The 22852-nt window shown below is 41.8% G+C and overlaps 1 protein-coding gene across 1 annotated transcript in view; it reads right to left on the bottom strand.

Moving 5' to 3' along the window:
* Positions 1–4228: 4228 nt before the first annotated feature.
* The window catches only part of LOC137537209 (uncharacterized), a 240790-nt gene continuing 222166 nt past the window's right edge, over positions 4229–22852 (bottom strand). The window contains 3 exon segments of the mRNA XM_068259314.1: positions 4229–5736; positions 21895–22555; positions 22668–22765. Coding sequence (XP_068115415.1) covers positions 4457–5736; positions 21895–22555; positions 22668–22765 — 2039 coding nt within the window. The 3' untranslated portion in view covers positions 4229–4456.

Here is a 22852-nt window from a genome sequence, read left to right as displayed (position 1 = left end):
TCTTTCTCTGCCTGAAAGAGTTAAATATCAGGTATGTAAGTGGCTGACTCAGTCCTGACTCAGACAGGAAGTGACTACAGTATGACCCTCACTGATAAGAAATTCCAACTATAAAACACTTTCCTAGCAGAAAATGGCTTCTGAGAGAAAGAAATAAAAAGGGGAATTTCTTATCAGTGAGGGTCACACTGTAGTCACTTCCTGTCTGAGTCAGGACTGAGTCAGCCAATTGCATACCTGATATTTAACTCTTTCAGGCAGAAAAAGAAAAAAAGGAACACAGCATGGTTTTTTGTGTGCTAGGCACTGTACATACACAGGTCTATCTCATCATGTCACGTCACTTTGGGTATCCTTTAAGTGTAGCCTCTGAAAGGTCTGCGTAGATTTGTACATTTTTGTACAGATCAGGTAATGATCCTGTCTTGCGTAGAGCCTTAACCATGCTATCTTTAAAATGGTAGAATAAAAAGCGTGCTATCACATCTCTAGGCACAGAGTCTGCTAAATGTGCCGGCTTAAGCAGACAATGTGCTCGGTCTATTGTGAGTTCTATTTCTGTTGCTTCTGGCAGAACAGATTTGGTTAAGTTTTGCAGGTAATGTTTAAGCTCCGAGATCTGTACTTGTTCTGGAATGCCTCTGAATTTTAAGGTATTGCGTCGGCTCCTGTTTTCTTGATCAGCTGCTTTTGCTTTTAGCAATTATATGTCAGATGACTGCGAGGCAGAAGTATCAACCATGGCATTATGCTCTATAATGAGCTCACTCATTTTGTCTTCTATATTGGCAACTGTTTCCCAAAGCTGCTACCTCAGTGTGAAGACCTGCAGTAATTGTGGATAGATCTGCCATTAGGGATGCTCCTCCGGGCTATCATTCCTCCGTTGTCCATGATTGGATTGCTTCCCCTGTCCCACAGTTCAGAGATTTTCTCTCAGGAACTAATCTGAGACTTATTGACTCGTTGCATCAGCAGGTCTCTTCACAGAAATTCCCTTTATGGGCATATCTCCAACTGAGGAGTTTCTTACAGGATCCCTCTCAGAGAGCCGTGCTCGTCACAGAGCTAACTTCTCTGGAAGGATTTCTCACTTCTAAAGGTCCACACAGACACACAGTCTCATGGCTCTATGAGTGGTTGGTCACTGAAGGGCCCTTATCTACTTTGCTGTATCAATGCAAATGGGGAACTGCCTTGGGGAAGTGTTTTTCTGAGGAGCAGTGGCAGGCTGTCTGGGCAAACAATCATAAGAGTACGCTGAATGTTACTGCTCAGGAGCAACGGTTCAAGCTCCTCACCCAGTGCTACAGGACTCCAGCTTTGATGAGCAAATCTGTTACTGGCACTACAGAAGCTTGCTGGAGATGTGGCTCTAGCAGGGCAGACTTACTACACATTTTCTGGCATTGTCCGAAGCTGCTTCATTTTTGGAAGCAAGTCCATGAATAGACAGAAACGTTCTCCTTCACAAAGGTCCCAACACTCTGGAATTCTTTCTTCTACATACTGGCCTCTTCTCAGTCAAGAGGTATAAGAAATGTACTTTACCCAATTTGGTAAATGTGGCTAGAGCTACTATCCCCTTCCTATGGAAGAAAACAACTCCCCCTATGATTGTACAATGGCTAAACAGGGTAGATAGAACTGCACAAATGGAGGAAACTATGTTACTGTCTCAAGACAGAATGGATCACACACATTCCATAAAGTCCATAAAGGATCATAAACTCCTATCAGGCACACAAAGAGTTAAACTTTCCCAACGCAAAAGTTAAAGAGGAACTCCAGTGAAAATAATGTAATAAAAAATGTGCTTCATTTTTACAATAATTATGTATAAATGATTTTGTCCCATTGTAAAACCTTTTAAATCCCTAATTTACATCCTGACATTTATCACATGGTGACATTTTTACTGCTGGCAAGTGATTTAGCTGCTGCATGCTTTTTTGGCAGTTGGAAACAGCTGTAAACAGCTATTTCCCACAATCCAACGAGGTTCACAGACAGGAAACTGCCAGGACCATGGTCCTCACAGCTTCTCGTGGGAGGGGTTTCACCACAATATCAGCCATACAGAACCCCCGATGATCCGTTTGTGAAAAATAATATATTTCTCATGTAATAGGGGGTATCAGCTACTCATTGGGATAAAGTTCAATTCTTGGTCAGAGTTTCTCTTTAAGGTGGCCATATATCTAGTGATTTTGCGGTATGATCAACCATTTGATTGAACCGTTTTATCTAAATGAAAGAAAACCTGTCAGGACCCAGCCCCACAGCACACATGCAGAGACGGGTCCTGATGAGGTTTGACCAAATCGAGAGGAGGAGCAGCCCTATTTAAGCTAAAACCAGGCTGTCACCCTCCACCACACTCTGCAAGACTCACCCACCACTAGCAGTCATCTGTGACGATCCTGCCAGACACCATACACACACAGATTCCTGTACCAAAGGAGATCTGTCTGTCTATGGCAATTATGGCAATTTCATACACTGCTGTCAAGCTTCTCACACTCAGGCTGGCGTCACGTATTCAGGGTCAGCCGCGGTCTTAAGACCAAAACTATGGAAAGCCCCCCCCCCCCCCCACACACACACACACACAATGCAATCTCACACAGTAACAATGAACGATCTGAGTATACAATCTGGCACGGATCTGTAACACAATACTCTGTAGTCTCTCTCTAGGAGATGTCAGTTCTCTGCTTAGTACACAGAAGGCTACTTATTAAATAAGGATTTCATATTTTTAATCAAGTGGAACAGATGCGGGAAGAATATATACAAAAACATTTACAAAAACAAAAGTAAAAATGACAAAGATACACAGCAGGACATTCATTTCTCAGAATAAAAAGGGAATAAAATAGAAATAAAGGTTACCCTGTGTAAGGCTTAATTCCTGGAGTGGGAGGATAGCCTAGCGATATCTCCTGGGAAGTACACCTACTCATCCTATGAGCAACTATTGTATAGCACACAATGTAGCTCTTGGCTAAGGTGTTTGCATGGCACTAGCTTACCCACTTAAAGAGACACTGAAGCGAAAAAAAAATGATGATATAATGATTTGTATGTGTAGTACAGCTAAGAAATAAAACATTAGGAGCAAAGGCATAAGTCTAATATTGTTTTCAGTACAGGAAGAGTTGAGAGACTCCAGTTGTTATCTATACAAAAAAGCCATTGAGTTCTATGACTTTCAAAGTCGCAGAGAGCTCTGAGTTCTGAAGGTTGTTATCTGAGCTGTAAGTGAAAGATTTTCTTGCCTCTGCCAGTGGACAGGTCAATAGTTCACTGGCCTGCTCTGTAAAAACATTTAGAATGTTGAGTAGTGTGTAATCTACACATATTAGAGGATGATGCAATGTTAAGAAAAACACTATTTAACTGAAAATAAAAATATGAGAATATTTTCTTTGCTACTAATCTTCCAGTAATTATCTGTACTACACAACCAATTCATTATATCATAATTTCTTTCTTTGTTTCAGTGTCTCTTTAAGGACCGCAGGATTACCCCCCTCCCCCCCAGTGACAAGGTTGTTTTTTTACAATTCAGTGCCCTGCAGCTTTAACAGCTCACTGCAGAGCCACACAACTTATCACACAAATGAATCTTGCCCCCTTTTCTTGCCTCTTTTAAAATTAATGTAAATATTCTTTTCTTTAATAAAAATGTCGTTTTTTTTTATTTTTATTTATTCCCTCCCTCCATCCCCCTCCAGAGCCAATCAGTGTGATCGGCTCCCATGAGCATTAGCCTATGAGAGCGATCACTTCTTGAGCGTCTCTTGGGGACAGTTCAGTGACAGAGCTGTCCCCCGTATAGAGAGATCGCAGCGCTGTACAAACAGATACCAGCTCTGCTTTTCTATTTTACAGCCTGTCAGCTGCTCCACACATTGTATCATAGTCACACTAACCAATCTTAAATGTTTGCTGTGCTCACAGTGGATTTCCCTCCAGAAGTCTGTAGTGGATGAGACCTGTATGGCAGCTGTGACATAGAATTATGGGATTGGCAGGTGTTTGCAACAGGAACCTTTTATTATCAAGAGTGGTTGTTCAGCCAGAAAAAAGTGTTTTAGCTTTTATTTGCTCTTCAGGAGAGCCGTGGCTGCATGTGACAGCAGATCCTGCCTCATACGCATAGACAGAGCAACTGGTTTATTAACCTTTGCACTGGAATAAATATAAAGTGTACACAGACAAGTTGTAACTAGGCTTAGTACTATAAGTAGCCATGTTTATCTCATCATGTCAAATCAGTTCGGGGAGTTCAATGTTTTACAAACCAATACACTGAGCAGCATGAAAGGGATTCTGGGTAAATATGCTGCCATGTGCATCTAGCAAGGAAGAAAACACACAACGCAAAAGTTTGAGAAGCTGTGATTTACACACAAAACATTTCCCACATGCAGCACACAAATATGGTGTCTCACCAGTGTAAGAGCTCATGTATAATGAGCTCTGATCTCTGTACGAAACATTCTCCACACTCAGCACATGGATAGGTCTTCTCTACAGTGTGAGATCTCTCATGTCTGACTAGCTCAGATTTCTGTACAAAACGTTTCCCACACTTATCACATGAATAGGGTTTCTCTCCAGTGTGATATCTCTTATGCATGGTAATCTGTGATTTATATCTAAAACATTTCCCACACTTAGTACATACATAAAGCTTCTCACGATTGTGAGATCTCTTATGTATGACAAGCTCTGATTTCTGTACAAAACATTTCCCACACTCAGCACATGAATAGGGCTTCTCTCCAGCGTGAGATCTCTTATGTATGATAAGTTGTGATGTCTGTGCAAAACATTTACCACACTCAGCACATGAATAGGGCTTCTCTCCAGTATGGCATCTCTCATGTTTGACAAGCTGTGATTTAAATACAAAACATTTACCACAGTCAGAACATGAATATAGTTTTTTTCCAGCGTGGGCTCTCTCATGTATGACAAACTGTGATTTAAATACAAAACATTCCCCACACTCAGCACATGAATAGGGCATCTCCCCAGTGTGATAGCACTCATGTGTGACAAGCTGTGGTTTATACGAAAAACATTTCCCACACTCTGCACAAGAATAGGGCTTCTCACCAGTGTGGGATCTCTCATGTGTGACAAGGTTTCCTTTAATTGAAAAGCATTTCCCACACTCAGCACATGAATAGGGCTTCTCTCCAGTGTGAGATCTCTCATGTATGACAAGATTTGCTTTTCCCAAAAAATATTTCCCACACTCAGCACATGAATAGGGCTTCTCACAAGTGTGAGATCTCTCATGCATGACAAGCTGTGATTTCCATGCATAACATTTCCCACACTCAGCACATGAATATGGCTTCTCACCAGTGTGAGATCTCTCATGACTGACCAGCTCCGATGTCTGAAAAAAACATTTCCCACACTCGGCACATGAATAGGGCTTCTCACCAGTGTGGGATTTCTCATGCCTGACAAGATTTGATTTCCATGCATAACATTTCCCACGCGTGGAACAGGAATGAGACCCTCCAGCAGGGGGAGAGCTGTGCTGGATATGAGGCCCCTCAGGGTTAGACAGGTGGGGGCAGTCTGGGGGGATATTTGGGATCACCAGGATATCTGCAGGAGACTCTTGTCCAGTGACATCATCATCCGTTGTACAGTCTGTGGATACAGAGAGACGAGTCTCTGAGAGGTTCCTGATGCCGGGACTCCGCCCTGCAAATAGAGAAACATCATCACTTCCTGTTAGAGAATTCTGAGGGGAGGAACAATTATCATTAGGGATGGTCAGTGAGCTGCTGATAATTCCAAGTTGGTGCAAAGTTTTTGCAGATTAGAAATGGACCTGATGCAGCAGCTAAATGACTTTGCATATAATTAGCATACACCATTTGCACCATCTCAGAGTTATTTGCATGTTACTGACCATCATTACTTCTCAGCCTGACAGAGAACTGCAGAAGGTTGTGCTCATTACAGGCAGCCAATCACATAATAACTTTGCCTTGCATGAATACTAAATGTAACTATTAATTAAGCCAAACAAATGCATTTCCTGACAGATCTGATTATCTGAATACAATTTGCATGACATTTGCATACAATCAGATTTATTTGCACCTCACTGACCCTCGCTAATAGTAGTGCTCGTACTCAGTTGGTAACTACCACTTCCTTTAATTACTAATCGGTAATAGCACTTACTAATCGTAAATGGAAATTTGTAATCAGGAGAAATTATGAATGCCGACAACAGATGTACTCGGATTTGCAATCAAAACTTTGTTTAAGAGTCGGTAATTAGGGGAGACGTGGAATAACTATGAGAATACACTTCAGACTAATCACAGTGTCCCTGGCATCTTCCAAGCAACCAATAGGAATGAGGTAAGCTTGGTCCCACCCCTCCTTATATAAGGCGGCGGCCATTTTAGGAATTCTCCTTGCTGAGCTACACTAGTTAGTGCTTTAGTGGCTGATAGTTCATAGAGAGTTAAGTTAGCCATACATCAGGCAATGATGGGCAGATTCCACCGAGAGACAAATCTCTGATTAGAGAGAGAGATCTGTCAGCTGCCCATACACTGCAGACCAATTCCCGATCAATGTCATGCCCAGTGCACACTATACATTACCTGTCCACGGCCTCAGCTTGCTCCAGGCTTCCTCCACCGTCCATATACGCGAGCACCACTTGGTTGCCTAGTAACGGTGCGTGTGACAACTGACATCATACATGTGAGCATGTTACTAGGCAACCACGTGGCGCATGTATGGACAGCGGAGAGAGCTTAGAGCAAGCAGAGGCTGCGGACAGGAAATGTATAGTGTGCACTGGGCACCGGGGGGGACAGGTGTGTGTGTGTGTGTGTGTGTGTGTGTGTGTGTGTGTGTGTGTGTGTGTGTGTGTGTGTGTGTGTGTGTGTGTGTGTGTGTGTGTGTGTGCGTGCGTGCGTGCGTGCGTGCGTGCGTGCGTGCGTGCGTGCGTGCGTGCAGTGTGTAGTGTGTCTCAAAAACGCCTTCACCGATTTGGACGAAACTTGTTATACAGATCCCTTACTACCTGGGATGATATGCTCTGGGGGTCTCGCGTCCCCCCTGCACACGTGGGCGAAGCTACAAACAGCATATCAGATTCCACCCATTCATGTCAATGGAAAAAATGTAAAAGGCTGCCATTCTCACAGTAATCAAGCCAGAGTCCCCACACTTATACCTTAAAAAAGTAAAAGAGCGCAGGTAATAAAATCTTAGAGTTGGACTTTATTGTCTAATAGTCAATGTAATTTTTCAACATACATATGAAAAGGTTATTCTTCCAAAGATACTGATACTTCAAAACTCCTTCCCACATCCAAACCACACAACACATACATACATGGGAGCTGTGCGGTGCTCTGAAGAAAAAATGTCAGCAATAAAATATTCTCATAAAAAATATATATATATATATGTATACGTATTGCGCATATATGTAGACAGTTGCAAATAGAACTTGCATAAAATGATCCTGTATAGGATGGTCAAATACAGGTGCACTGTCACTCTTCCTGGAGGAATATACTTGAGCTGTATATATGAGAGGTCAGAGACCACTATAGCCAGTATACTTCAGGCAAGTGGATGATTAATATCTAGATTTGTGGGTAATAATCCCTCCAATGCCGCTCCACATTACCTACTTCCTTCGTGTAGTTCTTCGATCTACCGTGCTGGCCTCACACTGTCCCCGTAGTGATCCCCGCCTGTAAACAGGTTGTAATACAGTCGGCGCGTACGCCCGGACGAGCGCTTCAACTCACGTTCCAGCTAGTTCTTCCTGGTGTGACGTCACTCGCTCTCGCGATAGTTCTAAGTCACTTGCGTTACAGTCCTTCTCACGGAGGGAGGAAGTGGATTGGTTATGCGTTCCACCTTGATTTCAGAGTCCTTCCTGATTCTTCCAAAGTCCTGTACGCAATAAGTTTTATGCAAGATGATGAACGGTGATTCCAGATTACAATCTAGGTACTTTTAAAAGTCTTTGGGGCGCCCCTCCAGACCTCAGATTGACATGTTTCGACAAATCCTATTGTCTTCATCAGAATCAGTACCTGGATTAGTGAGATTGAAACGAAATTGTACCAATGAAGAGAAATATAAGATGGAAAGAGATGAATTATGCAAAAAATTTAAAGAAAAGGGTTATGAAGATCATATAATTGAAAATGCAAAATGCACGGTAGACCAAATGAAACGTGAAGATTTACTCATTAAGAAACAGAGGGATAATGTTGGGGATCATTCCCTAAAAATTAATCTTAAATATTGTGCACAAAGTTTTTTGGTGAAAAAATTGATTAATAAACATTGGCATCTGTTGAGAGAAGATAAAGTGTTAAATGAATTATTGCCTGATAATCCAGAGTTTTTATATAGAAAACCTGGGAATGTTGGTCTTAAAATAGCCACCGCAGCAGTCAGTCAGAATAGAACAACGAATAAAGAGTCACTCCGGGGATTTGTGAGATGCGGTAGATGTAAGAATTGCCGCAGTACTAGAGGTTACCCCAAAGTAAGGTCAGTGGAAGGGCCAAATGGGGAATATGAAATTGAAAAACTAATTACTTGTGATACCAAGGGTGTCATCTATTGTTTGATTTGCCCATGTGGGAAAAAGTATATTGGCCGTACCAAAAGAGAATTACATAAACGAGTGGGTGAACACTTCAATAATATACGCAAAGGGTGGGAGGAACACCCCTTATCTAAACACTATAAAAAATATCATGCGTGTAATGTGTATAACACAAAATTCTTTGGGATAGAGAAGATTATACGTGACTCTAGAGGGGGTAATTATATAGCCAAAATGTCTAGGAGTGAGAGCAGATGGATTTTTAATCTTGAGACCCTGGCCCCAAAGGGATTAAATGAGGAAATGGAGATTTATGGGTTTTTATAATGAGTGGGTATGTATATATGGTGATATGTGGGAGCATGATATGTATGGGGAGTTATGCGGTGCTAGATGGGAGCAGCGGTGTTAAACTGACACAATTGATGTGCATTTTAAATTTTTAATTTTTAATTTAAAATTTTTTTACATATTCAATATATATGGAGAGTGGTTTGGGGAAAATATATGTATTTGATTGGAATATAATGGATCCATTTAGTTCAAATGACTCACGGACAAAACAGGAAGAGGAGGAGTACAAAGAGTATTTAAAGATGGAGTTTTCCAGTAACAATCCAGGTACTGATTCTGATGAAGACAATAGGATTTGTCGAAACATGTCAATCTGAGGTCTGGAGGGGCGCCCCAAAGACTTTTAAAAGTACCTAGATTGTAATCTGGAATCACCGTTCATCATCTTGCATAAAACTTATTGCGTACAGGACTTTGGAAGAATCAGGAAGGACTCTGAAATCAAGGTGGAACGCATAACCAATCCACTTCCTCCCTCCGTGAGAAGGACTGTAACGCAAGTGACTTAGAACTATCGCGAGAGCGAGTGACGTCACACCAGGAAGAACTAGCTGGAACGTGAGTTGAAGCGCTCGTCCGGGCGTACGCGCCGACTGTATTACAACCTGTTTACAGGCGGGGATCACTACGGGGACAGTGTGAGGCCAGCACGGTAGATCGAAGAACTACACGAAGGAAGTAGGTAATGTGGAGCGGCATTGGAGGGATTATTACCCACAAATCTAGATATTAATCATCCACTTGCCTGAAGTATACTGGCTATAGTGGTCTCTGACCTCTCATATATACAGCTCAAGTATATTCCTCCAGGAAGAGTGACAGTGCACCTGTATTTGACCATCCTATACAGGATCATTTTATGCAAGTTCTATTTGCAACTGTCTACATATATGCGCAATACGTATACATATATATATATATATATATTTTTTATGAGAATATTTTATTGCTGACATTTTTTCTTCAGAGCACCGCACAGCTCCCATGTATGTATGTGTTGTGTGGTTTGGATGTGGGAAGGAGTTTTGAAGTATCAGTATCTTTGGAAGAATAACCTTTTCATATGTATGTTGAAAAATTACATTGACTATTAGACAATAAAGTCCAACTCTAAGATTTTATTACCTGCGCTCTTTTACTTTTTTAAGGTATAATTGTGTCAGAAATTTGGCAGTGGGGTTAAGGGGCCCATCACTGCAATAAAGGAAGCAGCAGGTGGAAGGATTGTTCTTGTACAATATTAATAGAAGGAACAAGCAGCGCCATCTAGAATAACAGAGTCCCCACACTTGGCACAGTTGGTCACTTGGTGACAGAGGTTACAAATCCAGGAAAAGTGGGAGGAGCATAAAACAGCCAATCAAATTTCAGCCATTCATTTTAAATGGGAAACTGCAGCCATTCTTAGACTGTTAATCGCAGGGTTTTCAAACTTGCCACACTTGGTCACTGGGTGAATGAGATTGAGATTCAGGAAAGTGGGTGGAGCCTACAACTGCCAATCAAAATTCACCTATTGATTTTCAAGGGGAATATTTAAACTTCTGCCATTCTTTCACTGTTAACGGCAGAGACTTCAAACCTGCTACAGTCGGTCATTGGGTGACTGGGGTCCAAATTCACTAAAGGGGTCAGGCCACAAACTGCCAAACTGCCAATCAGAATTCATTGCTGGATAAACTGCTTCCATTCTGCTTCCATTCACACATGTTTGATGCCAGGAACCCGAAAGTTTACAAACTTGGTCATTGAGTGACTGTGTGTCCAGGTTACAAAAAGTGGATGGAGCCAAAACAAATTTCACTGGGAAAATATAAACTGCAGCCATTCTTACACTGTTAAAGACAGGGTTCTCAAACTTTGCACAGTTGTTCATTGGGTGACTGGGATTAATATTCAGAAAAGTGGGTGGAGCCTAAAAAAAGCCACTCAAAATTCATCTGTTGATTTTCAAGGGGAATATTAAAATTGCTGCCATTCTTGCACTGTTAATGGTACAAGCCTCTAGCCTGGTACAGTTGGTCACTGGGGGACTGAGGTTCATTTTAAGAAAGGGGGCGGAGCCACAAACAGCCAATCAGATTTGTTTAATTTAAATGGGAATATACAAATTATTGATACCATGGATCCCAAAGCTCAAACTTGGTAATTGAGTGACTGTATGTCAAGGTAAGAAAAAGTGGGTGGCGCCAACAACTACATTTTTTACATGGGAAAATATAAACTGCAACACAGTTACACAGGTACACAGTTAATGGCAGTGTTCCCAAACTTGACACAGTTGGCCACTGGGTGACTGGAATTAATATTCAGAAATGTGGGTGGAGCATACAACAGCTAATCAAAATTCACCTATTGTCAAGGAGAATATTTACATTGCTACCATTCTAACACTGTTTTTTTTTTATTATTTATTTATTTATTTATTTTTAACAGTCGAAGTTTATTGAGTTTTAAAACATTAATACAACAGAACAACCAGAATATAAAACATATCCAACAGCTCTAACCCTCCCCGATTCTTACACTGTTAATGGCAGGGTTCTCAAACTTTGGTCATTGAGTGGCTGTGTGTCTGAGATACAAAAATGACATGAATGTCTGATTGATTGATTGATAAGATTGGTGTCCACGATATATATGTTAGCCTCTTTTATAAGGCAGTTAGAATTCAAAATAACACATTTGTTCATTCTCATCAAAAACTGGCTATGAAATATTTCTAACCGTAACACTCTCATGGTAGATTGACCAGGAGAGTGTTGCTATATTAGTTTATTGGATTTACAGAAAGTGTGCAATAATTGTTTAAACAAAATTAGGCAGGTGCATACATTTGGGAACCACAAAAAAGAAATGAAATTTAGGGTCGTTGTCTTGTTGAAAGATCCAGCCCGGTGCAGCTTCAGCTTTGTTGCCAATTTCTGGACATTGGTCTCCAGAATCTGCTGATACTGAGTGGAATCCATGCGTCCCTCAACTTTGACAAGATTCCCAGTCCCTGCAGCATGATGGAACCACCACATTATACTGTAGGTAGCAGGTGTTTTTCTTGGAATGCTGTGTTTTTCCTCCATGTATAACGCCTTTTGTTATGCCCAAATAACTCAATTTTAGTTTCATCAGTCCACAGCACCTTATTCCAAAATGAAGCTGGCTTGTCCACATGTGCTTTAGCATACCTCAAGTGGGTCTGTTTGTGCTGTGGGCGGAGAAAAGGCTTCCTCTGCATCACTCTTGCATACAGCATCTCCTTGTGTAAAGGGTGCCGAATGGTTGAACGATGATCGGTGACTTCATCTGCAGCAAGGTGATGTTGTAGGTCTTTGGTGCTGGTCTGTGGGTTGACTGACTGTTCTCACCATTCGTCGTTTCTGTCTACCCGAGATGTTTCTTGGTCTGCCACTTCGACCCTTAATTTGCACTGAGCCTGTGGTCTTCCATTTCCTCAATATGTTCCTAACTGTGGAAACAGAGAGCTGTAATCTCTGAGACAGCTTTCTGTGTCTTTCCCCTAAACCATGATGCTGAACAATCTTTGTCTTCAGGTTATTTGAGAGTTGTTTTGAAACCCCCATGTTGCTGCTCTTCAGAGAAAATGAAAAGAGGAGGGAAACTTATAACCGACCCCCTTAAATACTCTTTCTCATAATAGGATTCACCTGTGTATGTAGGTCAGAGGTCACTGAGCTTACCACGCCAATTTGAGTTCCAATAATTCATTTTAAAGGTTTTGGAATCAAGAAAATTTTATTTAAACAATTATTGCACACTTTATGTGAATCCAATAAATTTAAATTCACTTCTCAAATGTCACACTGTGTGTCTCCTATATGATATATTTAATGGTCATTTTTTTATCTTAACAACTAACGATTTATAAAGGAAAATCAAAAAGCAACACACAAATTAGCCACATGGAGATTGCCAGCAAAAATTACGCCCATCAGTCTTCAATGAGACACCATACTGTATATACAAGAAAGGAAAGCGAAGCCTATTTGGGCTTTAGAAAATAATAATATCTCGGGATAAGTCAGATCTTTGGTGCAAAAGTATAAATGTCCTTTATTTAACAAACACGCACATCATAAAAACAATTAAAATACAAATCTCCTGAATCATGCCAAATGTAATTGGCTCTATCTCCCACTGGTAAATATATCTTATATATCCAATGACAATAATATTCTATGGTGCATTCACTGGCAAGGCAGGGTGCTAAAAAACAAAATAGTGCAAATGACCTAACACTATCCCCTGATGCCCGGTAGAAGCCGCTGTATGCGGCGATTCGTGAAGGCACATCTCCCAGGCTGACACAGCCCTTCCTCCACCAGTTCCTTTACTTTGGTGAGTCTCCTTGGTGCACTTTGTTGTCTGGTCCGGCGGACCACTCACATTAATCTCTGACGCACTTTTTGCTTCAATCCTTGTTTCACTCCTCAACTTTTGGGGCTTATTACTATTTTCAGCGCTGCTATTTCTCATTACACTTGAGCACTTTATCACGTTGGTTTATTCCATGTTCAGGAGCGGCTTGCATACGCACTTTAGCACGTCACTTTCTCATCCTTGTTTGTTACTAATGAATTATTGTGGTTGTGAGTGAAGGGTTGGGGGTGTATTTATCTTGCATTCAATCATTAATTATTATAATCTATAGCCATTGGCTTTAATACATTGTGTCTACCTGGGGTTTATTGTTTTAATTGTTTTTATGGATTTCTTGTGTGATTATAGTACAATAAACCTCAATTATTTATATATAATTGGTTGTGTGGTGCGGTTCTTTTAGGATTCACCTTTGTTGTTCAATTGATTTACAGTTTAGAATCCTTTTCTGCACACACAAAAATGATTGATTAGTAATATTATAATGGGCTAAACGCATATGAACTGGTGCTGCCCATATGTTTGTGTTATGAAGTTGCTATCCCCTAATACAAGAACAATGACACCAAATTTCCATCACTAAAAATTACATCCATACAAAAGTGCCTAGTGCAGTAAACGGTGCGACTGTGTGCTTGCCTGCGCCCCCACCCAAAAATACGGACACACGCATACACACATAATGTGCAAAAAAATCTTCCTTTATGTGTCCACAGACGACACAATATACATATCACTCACAAAATACCTAAAAACTATATTCAAAATGCAGAACATACAAAAGTGCAAAGGTTGAACAAAAAAGGTTTTTCAAGAGTAAAATGTAGCTGGATGTGAACCCATAGATACAGTCCAGGAAATATGCAGAGGAAATTGCACCTAGAGTTGTGAAGAAAAAGGCACCCGCTTACCAGGGAAGTTCCCAGCAGGAGACCCAGGCTGCTTCAGGAGCTAGCTGCGACCGTGCAAATAGGCTTTGCTTTTCTTTCTTGTTTATACAGGAAAATCATGATGATTAACAAGGTTGCCCAAACTTTCGCATCCCACTGTAAACTTTTACTCATTGCATAATTATGTTCCTTTCATATAGTTTATAAGGCATTCCTCAAGTCAAATACTTTTTTTGTTTAGTTTTAATACTTTAATTCCCTATAAACTAATCAAGCCTCGCCCACAGCTTTTTCAGAGTGTCAAGGCACTCAGTCCCAGGTAGCAAGGACTTATGGGAGCTCAGTCTGGGCAGGAGGAGGAGGTTACTAGCCAGAGATTTCAGAGGCAGAGGGGAGGATGGAGGAGGAGAGGGGAGTGAATTTGTCACAGGCTGAGGGCTGGAGATGCTATCAGCTTGCCTGTGTGTAATGTGACAAACAGAACATGGCTGCCCTCATTGTATCACAGGAATAAATAATCATATTCTATTGAAGCTGTTTGCAGCTAGATTTGCTGTGTAAACTATCTAAACTTTAGATAAGATACATAGACAAGTTACCCATATATACTCGCATATAAGCCGACCCGCGTATAATCCGAGGTACCCACTTTCCCCTCCGAAACCAGGAAAAAGTGATTGACTCGCGTATAAGCCCCCCTACCCAATATAGCCCCCTCCACAGTAGCCTGATGTGCCCCCCGTACAAGTCAGTCCCCCTCCCCATAGCCAGATGTGCCCCATGATCATACAGCTGTGTCTCAAGACACCACTAGATAGACATGAGACACAGCGATTGCCACACAGGAAGAATCTCCGATCATTGCACCACTGACACATTGCTTACACGCTCCCCTCCACAAGCCGGGGGGACACAGGTAGTCTTGAGCAGCGCACTCTGCACACCATGATGCTAAGTAAGGGGGGGGGGGGGCACAGACACAGCAGGGAGCCAGCTAGCAAAAGCAGGATCACTAATGAACAATCCATACACTCCTCTGCCAGTAACAAAACCTGCTCCACCATCCGTTCTGCTCCACTGACTCGCATATAAGCTGAGGCGGTAACTTTTCAGCATATTTTTTATGCTGAAAAATTAGGCTTATACGCGAGTATATACAGTACTTGTTATAGTTAGTTTTTCATCTTTGATCCGCTTTAATTGCAGGGTTCTGAACCCTTTCCCTGCCAGCCGATTTGTTCTAAACGTGAACACCTACTGCCAAGCAGTTTGTAGACATTTTGCACTCATTAGGGTTACTTAAGATTTTTGACAAGAAAACCTACATGAAATAGGACATATTATAGAGTTTTTCTGTAATGAATTTGGCTTAAACACTGAAACAAAATGTTGCACTTTTTCTGGAGATATAATGTATAATATAAAAATGTGTTAAAACAAAGGGACAAATAATAAAATATTTTTCTGTTGTGTTTTTTTCTTTAAAGAAAAATTACATTTACTGACAAAAATGTTAATGTTTGTAAAAACCCTCATTCTGCTGAATGCAACAATACCAGATATGTATTGGTATCCCACTTTTCCTGTATAGGAATAGGTGCGCCAGTATAGGTAGCCAGAAATAGGTGCAGCCAGTATAGGTAGCCAGAAATAGGTGCAGCCAGTATAGGTAGCCTAGAATAGGTGTACCAGTACAGGTAGCCAGATATAGATGCAGCCAGTATAGGCGCACCAGTACAGCTAGCCAGATATAGGTGCAGCCAGTATAGGTAGCCTAGAATAGGTGCACCAGTACAGCTAGCCAGATATAGGTGCAGCCAGTATAGGTAGCCTAGAATAGGTGCACCAGTACAGCTAGCCAGATATAGGTGCAGCCAGTATAGGTAGCCTGGAATAGGTGTACCAGTACAGGTAGCTAGATAGAAGTGCAGCCAGTATAAGTAGCCAGGAATAGGTGCCACCAATACAGGTAGCCAGATATAGGCACAGCCAGTATAGGTAGCAGGTACAGGTGGCCCAAATATAGGAAGTAGGTATAGGTGCCCCCAGTATAGGTAGCAGGTATAGGTGCCCAGAGTATAGGTAGCAGGTATAGGTGCCCCCTGTATAGGCAGCAGGTATAGGTTCCCCCAGTATAAGTAGCCAGGTATAGTTGCCCCCAGTATAGGTAGCCAGGTATAGGTGCCCCAAGTAAAAGGTAGTACAAATAGGTGCCACCAGTATAAGTAGCAGCTATATATAGGATGCCACCCTTATTCCTCTCCCTTTCCTCCCCCTCCCCCTTCCCTTCCCCACCAACCCCAGTTTCCTTCCCCCCCCCCCCCCCCCTTCCTCCCTTCCTTCTCTTCCTTTTCAGAAACACTCCCCAACCCTTGAGAGACCTAACCAAGGCAGCTTTTATATTTATATAGATTTTTATAGAGAACATTTAAAAAGGATCCTCCAGATATATTCCTTTGGATATATATGAATTAAATCTATTAATGTTTCTCCTGATAAATTTCAAACCTAAGACAAGTTTATGATTCAGGATATAGGATATATGATTTTCATCGATATATGGTTTTATATGTACCTATATAGTTTTTATTAATTTTTATTATGTCATATTGAAGATGTCATGTATCTATTTATTATTCATTTATACAATACTTATTTAGTATTATTTTTTCATGTATTCATGAATCACGTTTTCATTTGTTGCCTGTAAGGTATGTGGAAATGATATGAAGTGAAATTGTCTAATTATGCAGGTTCCCTTGGAGTAATGATATGCATCTGTAAACAGTGGAGGTTATATTGGGTTTTCTTTATTGTTTTAGGATGTTTCCTCCGTCTGGTTAACAGAATTTAAATCAAGCGCCCTCATGTGGCCAGTCACTAAATGAAACCCGCCCCCCGCCATAGATTATAGTGGCCAAACAGAATTCCGTTTTTCATGAGATGCTCCGAGTATGCGGGCGCATCTCTTTCTTTTTGGCATGGCCGGGCCGCCATATGTGCGGAGGCCGTAGCCATGACACCAGTTGCTTACAAATTAGCGTCCCTTGCGCCATTGCGTCATCTGACGAAGGCGTGGAACGCCGAAACGCGTCATGACGCAATAGGCGCAAGGCAGCTGCCATCATCTCCTCGCGTTCCCCGATCCGCTGTCGCTATATTCCAATTGGATCCCCCGCTACTGGCCATAGTGAGGAGGCGTGCAAGACGGATGAAACATCCAGAGGACGCGGAGATTCTGTTCTTCAGTGTGATAAGTGCAATATTTTTTATTCCACATTGTACGTGTGATTTTATTGGCTTAGAGAAAGCATATTTAAAAAAAGTTAATGCACCAGAGAGCGCTCCTTTTTGCCCCTTCCTTTAAGTAGCAGCTATAGATGCTTTCAGTATAAGTAGCAGATATATGCCCCCAGTATAGGTAGCAGGTATAGGTGCCACTGTGAGGGGGGGGGGCAACATCATCCTCCCTCCCTCTCCATAAGCCCACTCCTGTGGTCCCCTGCAGAGCTGGAGCACAGCAGTGAAGTGTGTAATTACTAACCCGATTGCTCGCTCCATGCGATGTGTCCCCACCGGCAGCAGGCTCCTCTCTGGCCACCCGATCTCTGTATGACGTGTAGTAATCACGCGTCATACAGAGAAACAGGAAGTAGAGAGGAGACGGCTGCCGGCAGGGGACACTGCATAAGTAATTACACACCGACCACTACTCCAGCTACTCAGGGAGGCAGAGTACTATACATACATATATAGTGTGTACTATATATACACACACACACACACACACACACACAAATACACAGTACAGACCAAAAGTTTGGACACACCTTCTCATTCAAACAGTTTTCTTTATTTTCATGACTATAAACATTGTAATTTCACACTGAATGCATCCAAACTATGAATTAAATGAATTAACACATGTGGAAGTATAGTATATAACCAAAAAGTGTGAAACAACTGAAAATATGTCATATTCTAGGTTCTGCAAAGTAACCAGTTTTTGCTTTGATTACTGCTTTGCACACTCTTGGTATTCTCTTGATGAGCTTCAAGAGGTAGTCACCTGAAATGGTTTTCACTTCACAGTTGTGCCCTGTAAAGTTTAATAAGTGGGATTTCTTGCCTTATAAATGGGGTTGAGACCATCAGTTGTGTTATGGACAAGTTAGGTGGATACACAGCTGATAGTCCTACTGAATAGACTGTTAGAATTTGTATTATGGCAAGAAAAAAGCAGCTAAGTAAAGAAAAACGAGTGGCCATCATTACTTTAAGAAATGAAGGTCAGTCAGTTTTTAAAAATTGGGAAAACTTTGAAAGTGCAGTCCCAAAAACCATCAAACGCTACAAAAACTGGCTCACATGCGGACCGCCCCAGGAAAGGAAGACTAAAGGTGCGTACACACATCAGATAAAAGTCTTTGGAAAATGAAAGATCACAGACCAATTTTACCCCCTTCCATGTAGTATGAGAGCCATACTCTACACAGTCTATTCTATGGAGCTGCACTCCCCATCAGATAAAATCTTTGCAAGATGCTGCACACAAAGATGCTGTACACATGCGACAGATCAGTATCTGCAAAAGATCCGTTCCTGCAAAATGCATTCATAGTCTATGAGATCTGCAGATCCTCATACACACCTTTTTTAATGGACATTCATCTGCAGATCAGATTCACCAGGATAGATCTTCAGATCTGCAGATAATTGTCCGATCTGCAGATGAATGTCCATTAAACAAGGTGTGTATGGGACCTCCAGATATCATAGACTATGAATGCATTTTGCAGGGACGGATCTTTTGCAGGAACTGATCTTTTGCAGATAATGATCTGTTGCATGTGTACAGCGTCTTTGTGTGCAGCATCTTGCAAAGATTTTTATCTGATGGGGAGTTCAGCTCCATAGAATAGACTATGTAGGTATGGCTCTCATACTACATGGAAGGGGGTAAAATTGTCTGTGATCTTTCATTTTCCAAAGACTTTTATCTGATGTGTGTACCCACCTTAAGAGTCACCTCAGCTGCGGAGGATAAGTTCATCTGAGTCACCAGCCTCAGAAATCCCAGGTTAACAGCAGCTCAGATTATAGACCAGGTCAATGCCACACAGAGTTCTAGCAGCAGACACATCTCTAGAACAACTGTTAAGAGGAGACTGTGTGAATCAGGTTTTATGGTAGAATATCTGCTAGGAAACCACAGCTAAGGACAGGCAACAAGCAGAAGAGACTTGTTTGGGCTAAAGAACACAAGGAATGGACATTAGACCAGTGGAAATCTGTGCTTTGTTCTGATGAGTCCAAATTTGAGATTTTTGGTTCCAACCACCGCGTCTTTGTGAGACACAGAAAAGGTGAATGGATGGTCTCTACATGCCTGGTTCCCACCGTGAAGCATGGAGGAGGAGGTGTGATGGTGTGGGGGTGCTTTGCTGGTGACACTGTTGGGGATTTATTCAAAATTGAAGGCATACTGAACCAGCATGGCTACCACAGCATCTTGCAGCGGCATGCTATTCCATCCGGGTTGCGTTTAGTTGGACCATCATTTATTTTTCAACAGGACAATGACCCCAAACACACCTCCAGGCTGTGTAAGGGCTATTTGACCAGGAAGGAGAGTGATGGGGTGCTGTGCCATGTGACCTGGCCTCCACAGTCACCAGACCTGAACCCAATCGAGATTGTTTGGGGTGAGCTGGACCGCAGAGTGAAGGCAAAAGGGCCAACAAGTGCTAAGCATCTCTGGGAACTTCTTCAAGACCATTTCAGGTGACTATCTCTTGAAGCTCATCAAGAGAATTCCAAGAGTGTGCAAAGCAGTAATCAAAGCAAAAGGTGGCTACTTTGAAGAACCTAGAATATGACATATTTTCAGTTGTTTCACACTTTTTGGTTATGTACTATACTTCCACATGTGTTAAAATAAAGAAAACTCTTTGAATGAGAAGGTGTGCCCAAACTTTTGGTCTGAACTGTACCATGCCACCCCCCCCCCCCCCCTTCCTCCAAATTCACCGCAAATAACCATCAAGCAGACTTCCGGGTGGGCGTGGCCACGCCACTGATGTCACTATGCCATGCGTAAACTTCGTATTCTTTTTTGGACATTGTGGTTTATGGATAATTATTGACTTCTATATGGATGGCTTTTTCTTTGTATATTTCATGCTCAGTATTTTAATTTTCATTTAATGAAATGAAAGTTACTTTTTAACGTTAGTCCTCCTTAGGTTACAATACATGTGTTACATGATACAAGATGGATTTATTTCGCCAAGTACGGTTGTTGCCGTACTCAGAATTGCTTGTGGTACACATGGCTTGGGCAAGTAGATAATGACAGTTGAACATTTTAACATGTAGGGTGTTTGCCCGCTTATCCTAATACTGGTATTACAGTGCGACTCTTCCCTGGTCTCCTTCACATCATGTGTACAGTAATGTACAGTGACCATTATCAGCTTATTACAGGCCTGTAACACTAAGTCACACCTACTGTGGCCAATCTGTGTATAGTAATGTACAGTGACCATTATCAGCTTATTACAGCCCAGTAACACTAAGTCACCACTACTGTGACTAATCTGTGTACAGTAATGTACAGTGACCATTATCAGCTTATTACAGGCCAGTAACACTAAGTCACCACTACTGTGACTAATCTGTGTACAGTAATGTACAGTGACCATTATCAGTTTATTAAAGGCCAGTAACACTAAGTCATCTCTACTGTGACCAATCTGTGCACAGTAATGTGCAGTGACCATTATCAGCTTATTACAGGCCAGTAACACTAAGTCACCCTCTACTGTGACCAATCTGTGTACAGTAATGTACAGTGACCATTATCAGCTTATTACAGGACAGCAACACTAAGTCACCCCTACTGTGACCAATCTGTGTACAGTAATGTACAGTGACCATTATCAGCTTATTACAGGCCAGTAACACTAAGTCACCCCTACTGTGGCCAATCTGTGTACAGTAATATACAGTGACCATTATCAGCTTATTACAGGCCAGTAACACTAAGTCACCCCTACTGTGACCAATCTATGTACAGTAATGTACAGTGACCATTATCAGCTTATTACAGGCCAGTAACACTAAGTCTCCCCTACTGTGACCAATCTGTGTACAGTAATGTACAGTGACCATTATAAGCTAGTTACAGGCCAGTAACACTAAGTCACCCCTACTGTGACCAATCTGTGTACAGTAATGTACAGTGACCATTATCAGCTTATTACAGGCCAGTAACACTAAGTCACCCCCTACTGTGACCAATCAGTGTACAGTAATGTACAGTGACCATTATCAGCTTATTACAGGCCGGTAACACTAAGTCACCCCTACTGTGACCAATCTGTGTACAGTAATGTACAGTGACCATTATCAGCTTATTACAGGCCGGTAACACAGTCATTATCCACATTGTATTTCTGCTGTGAAATGTAGCAGGATGTTTCTCACTTCTTTACCACATTCACCTATCCACAGAACAGAACAGGGAACTCTACAGCAATCAGGGTGTCTGTACTGTTACTGCCAGTAAGCCACTGTACATACACATTTATTCTATATTTACTGCTGATCACCCACCTGTTCTGCCCTCAGTAACATTGTCCTCCGCTGTACTTGTCCTCATCATGTCACCCTCCTCCATAGACTGCTGATCATTCCTCACATACGTCTCTCCTTCTTCCTCTTTACTTGTCCCCATCATGTCACCCTCCTCCACAGACTGCTGATCACTCCTCACATACGTCTCTTCTTCTTCCTCTTTACTTGTCCCCATCATGTCACCCTCCTCCACAGACTGCTGATCACTCCTCACATACGTCTCTTCTTCCTCTTTACTTGTCCCCATCATGTCACCCTCCTCCATAGACTGCTGATCACTCCTCACATATGTCTCTTCTTCTTCCTCTTTACATGTCCCCATCATGTCACCCTCCTCCATAGACTGCTGATCACTCCTCCCATACGACTCTTCTTCTTCCTCTTTACATGTCCTCATCATGTCACCCTCCTCCACAGACGTCTGATCACTCCTCACATATGTCTCTTCTTCTTCCTCTTTACATGTCCTCATGATGTCACCCTCCTCCATAGACTGCTGATCACTCCTCACATAGGTCTCTTCTTCCTCTTTATATGTCCTCATCATGTCTTCCTCCTTCATAGACTGCTGATCACTCCTCACATACGTCTCTTCTTTTTCCTCTTTAAACACGGCACTTACATGAATCAGTTCTCCACCCTAAATTCACAAAATGAGAGGTAATATCTAAATTGTGAACACTGATAACAGCATATGCAAAAGGAAAAGTGAAATACAGTTTGGAATCATGGATGACCCTCAGCCCACCCACCTGATAATAGTGGAGAAAGGTGCGATCATCTTGTAAACAATCCCAGGAATAAAGAGCACCTGTGTATCTCTCTGGTGGGTTTCTGTTACCGGATACATCTGTCGGAAAAACACACACTGACTGAATACATTGTCTCTATGTGTTTATAAGATGATGGGGGATCTAGGTGGACCCTCCATACTGCT

This window comes from Hyperolius riggenbachi, chromosome 10 (genome assembly GCF_040937935.1).
Source record: "Hyperolius riggenbachi isolate aHypRig1 chromosome 10, aHypRig1.pri, whole genome shotgun sequence".
NCBI lineage: Eukaryota > Metazoa > Chordata > Amphibia > Anura > Hyperoliidae > Hyperolius > Hyperolius riggenbachi.
The sequence above is the reverse complement of the archived record's forward strand: the minus strand, read 5'-3'. Positions and strand labels throughout refer to the sequence as shown.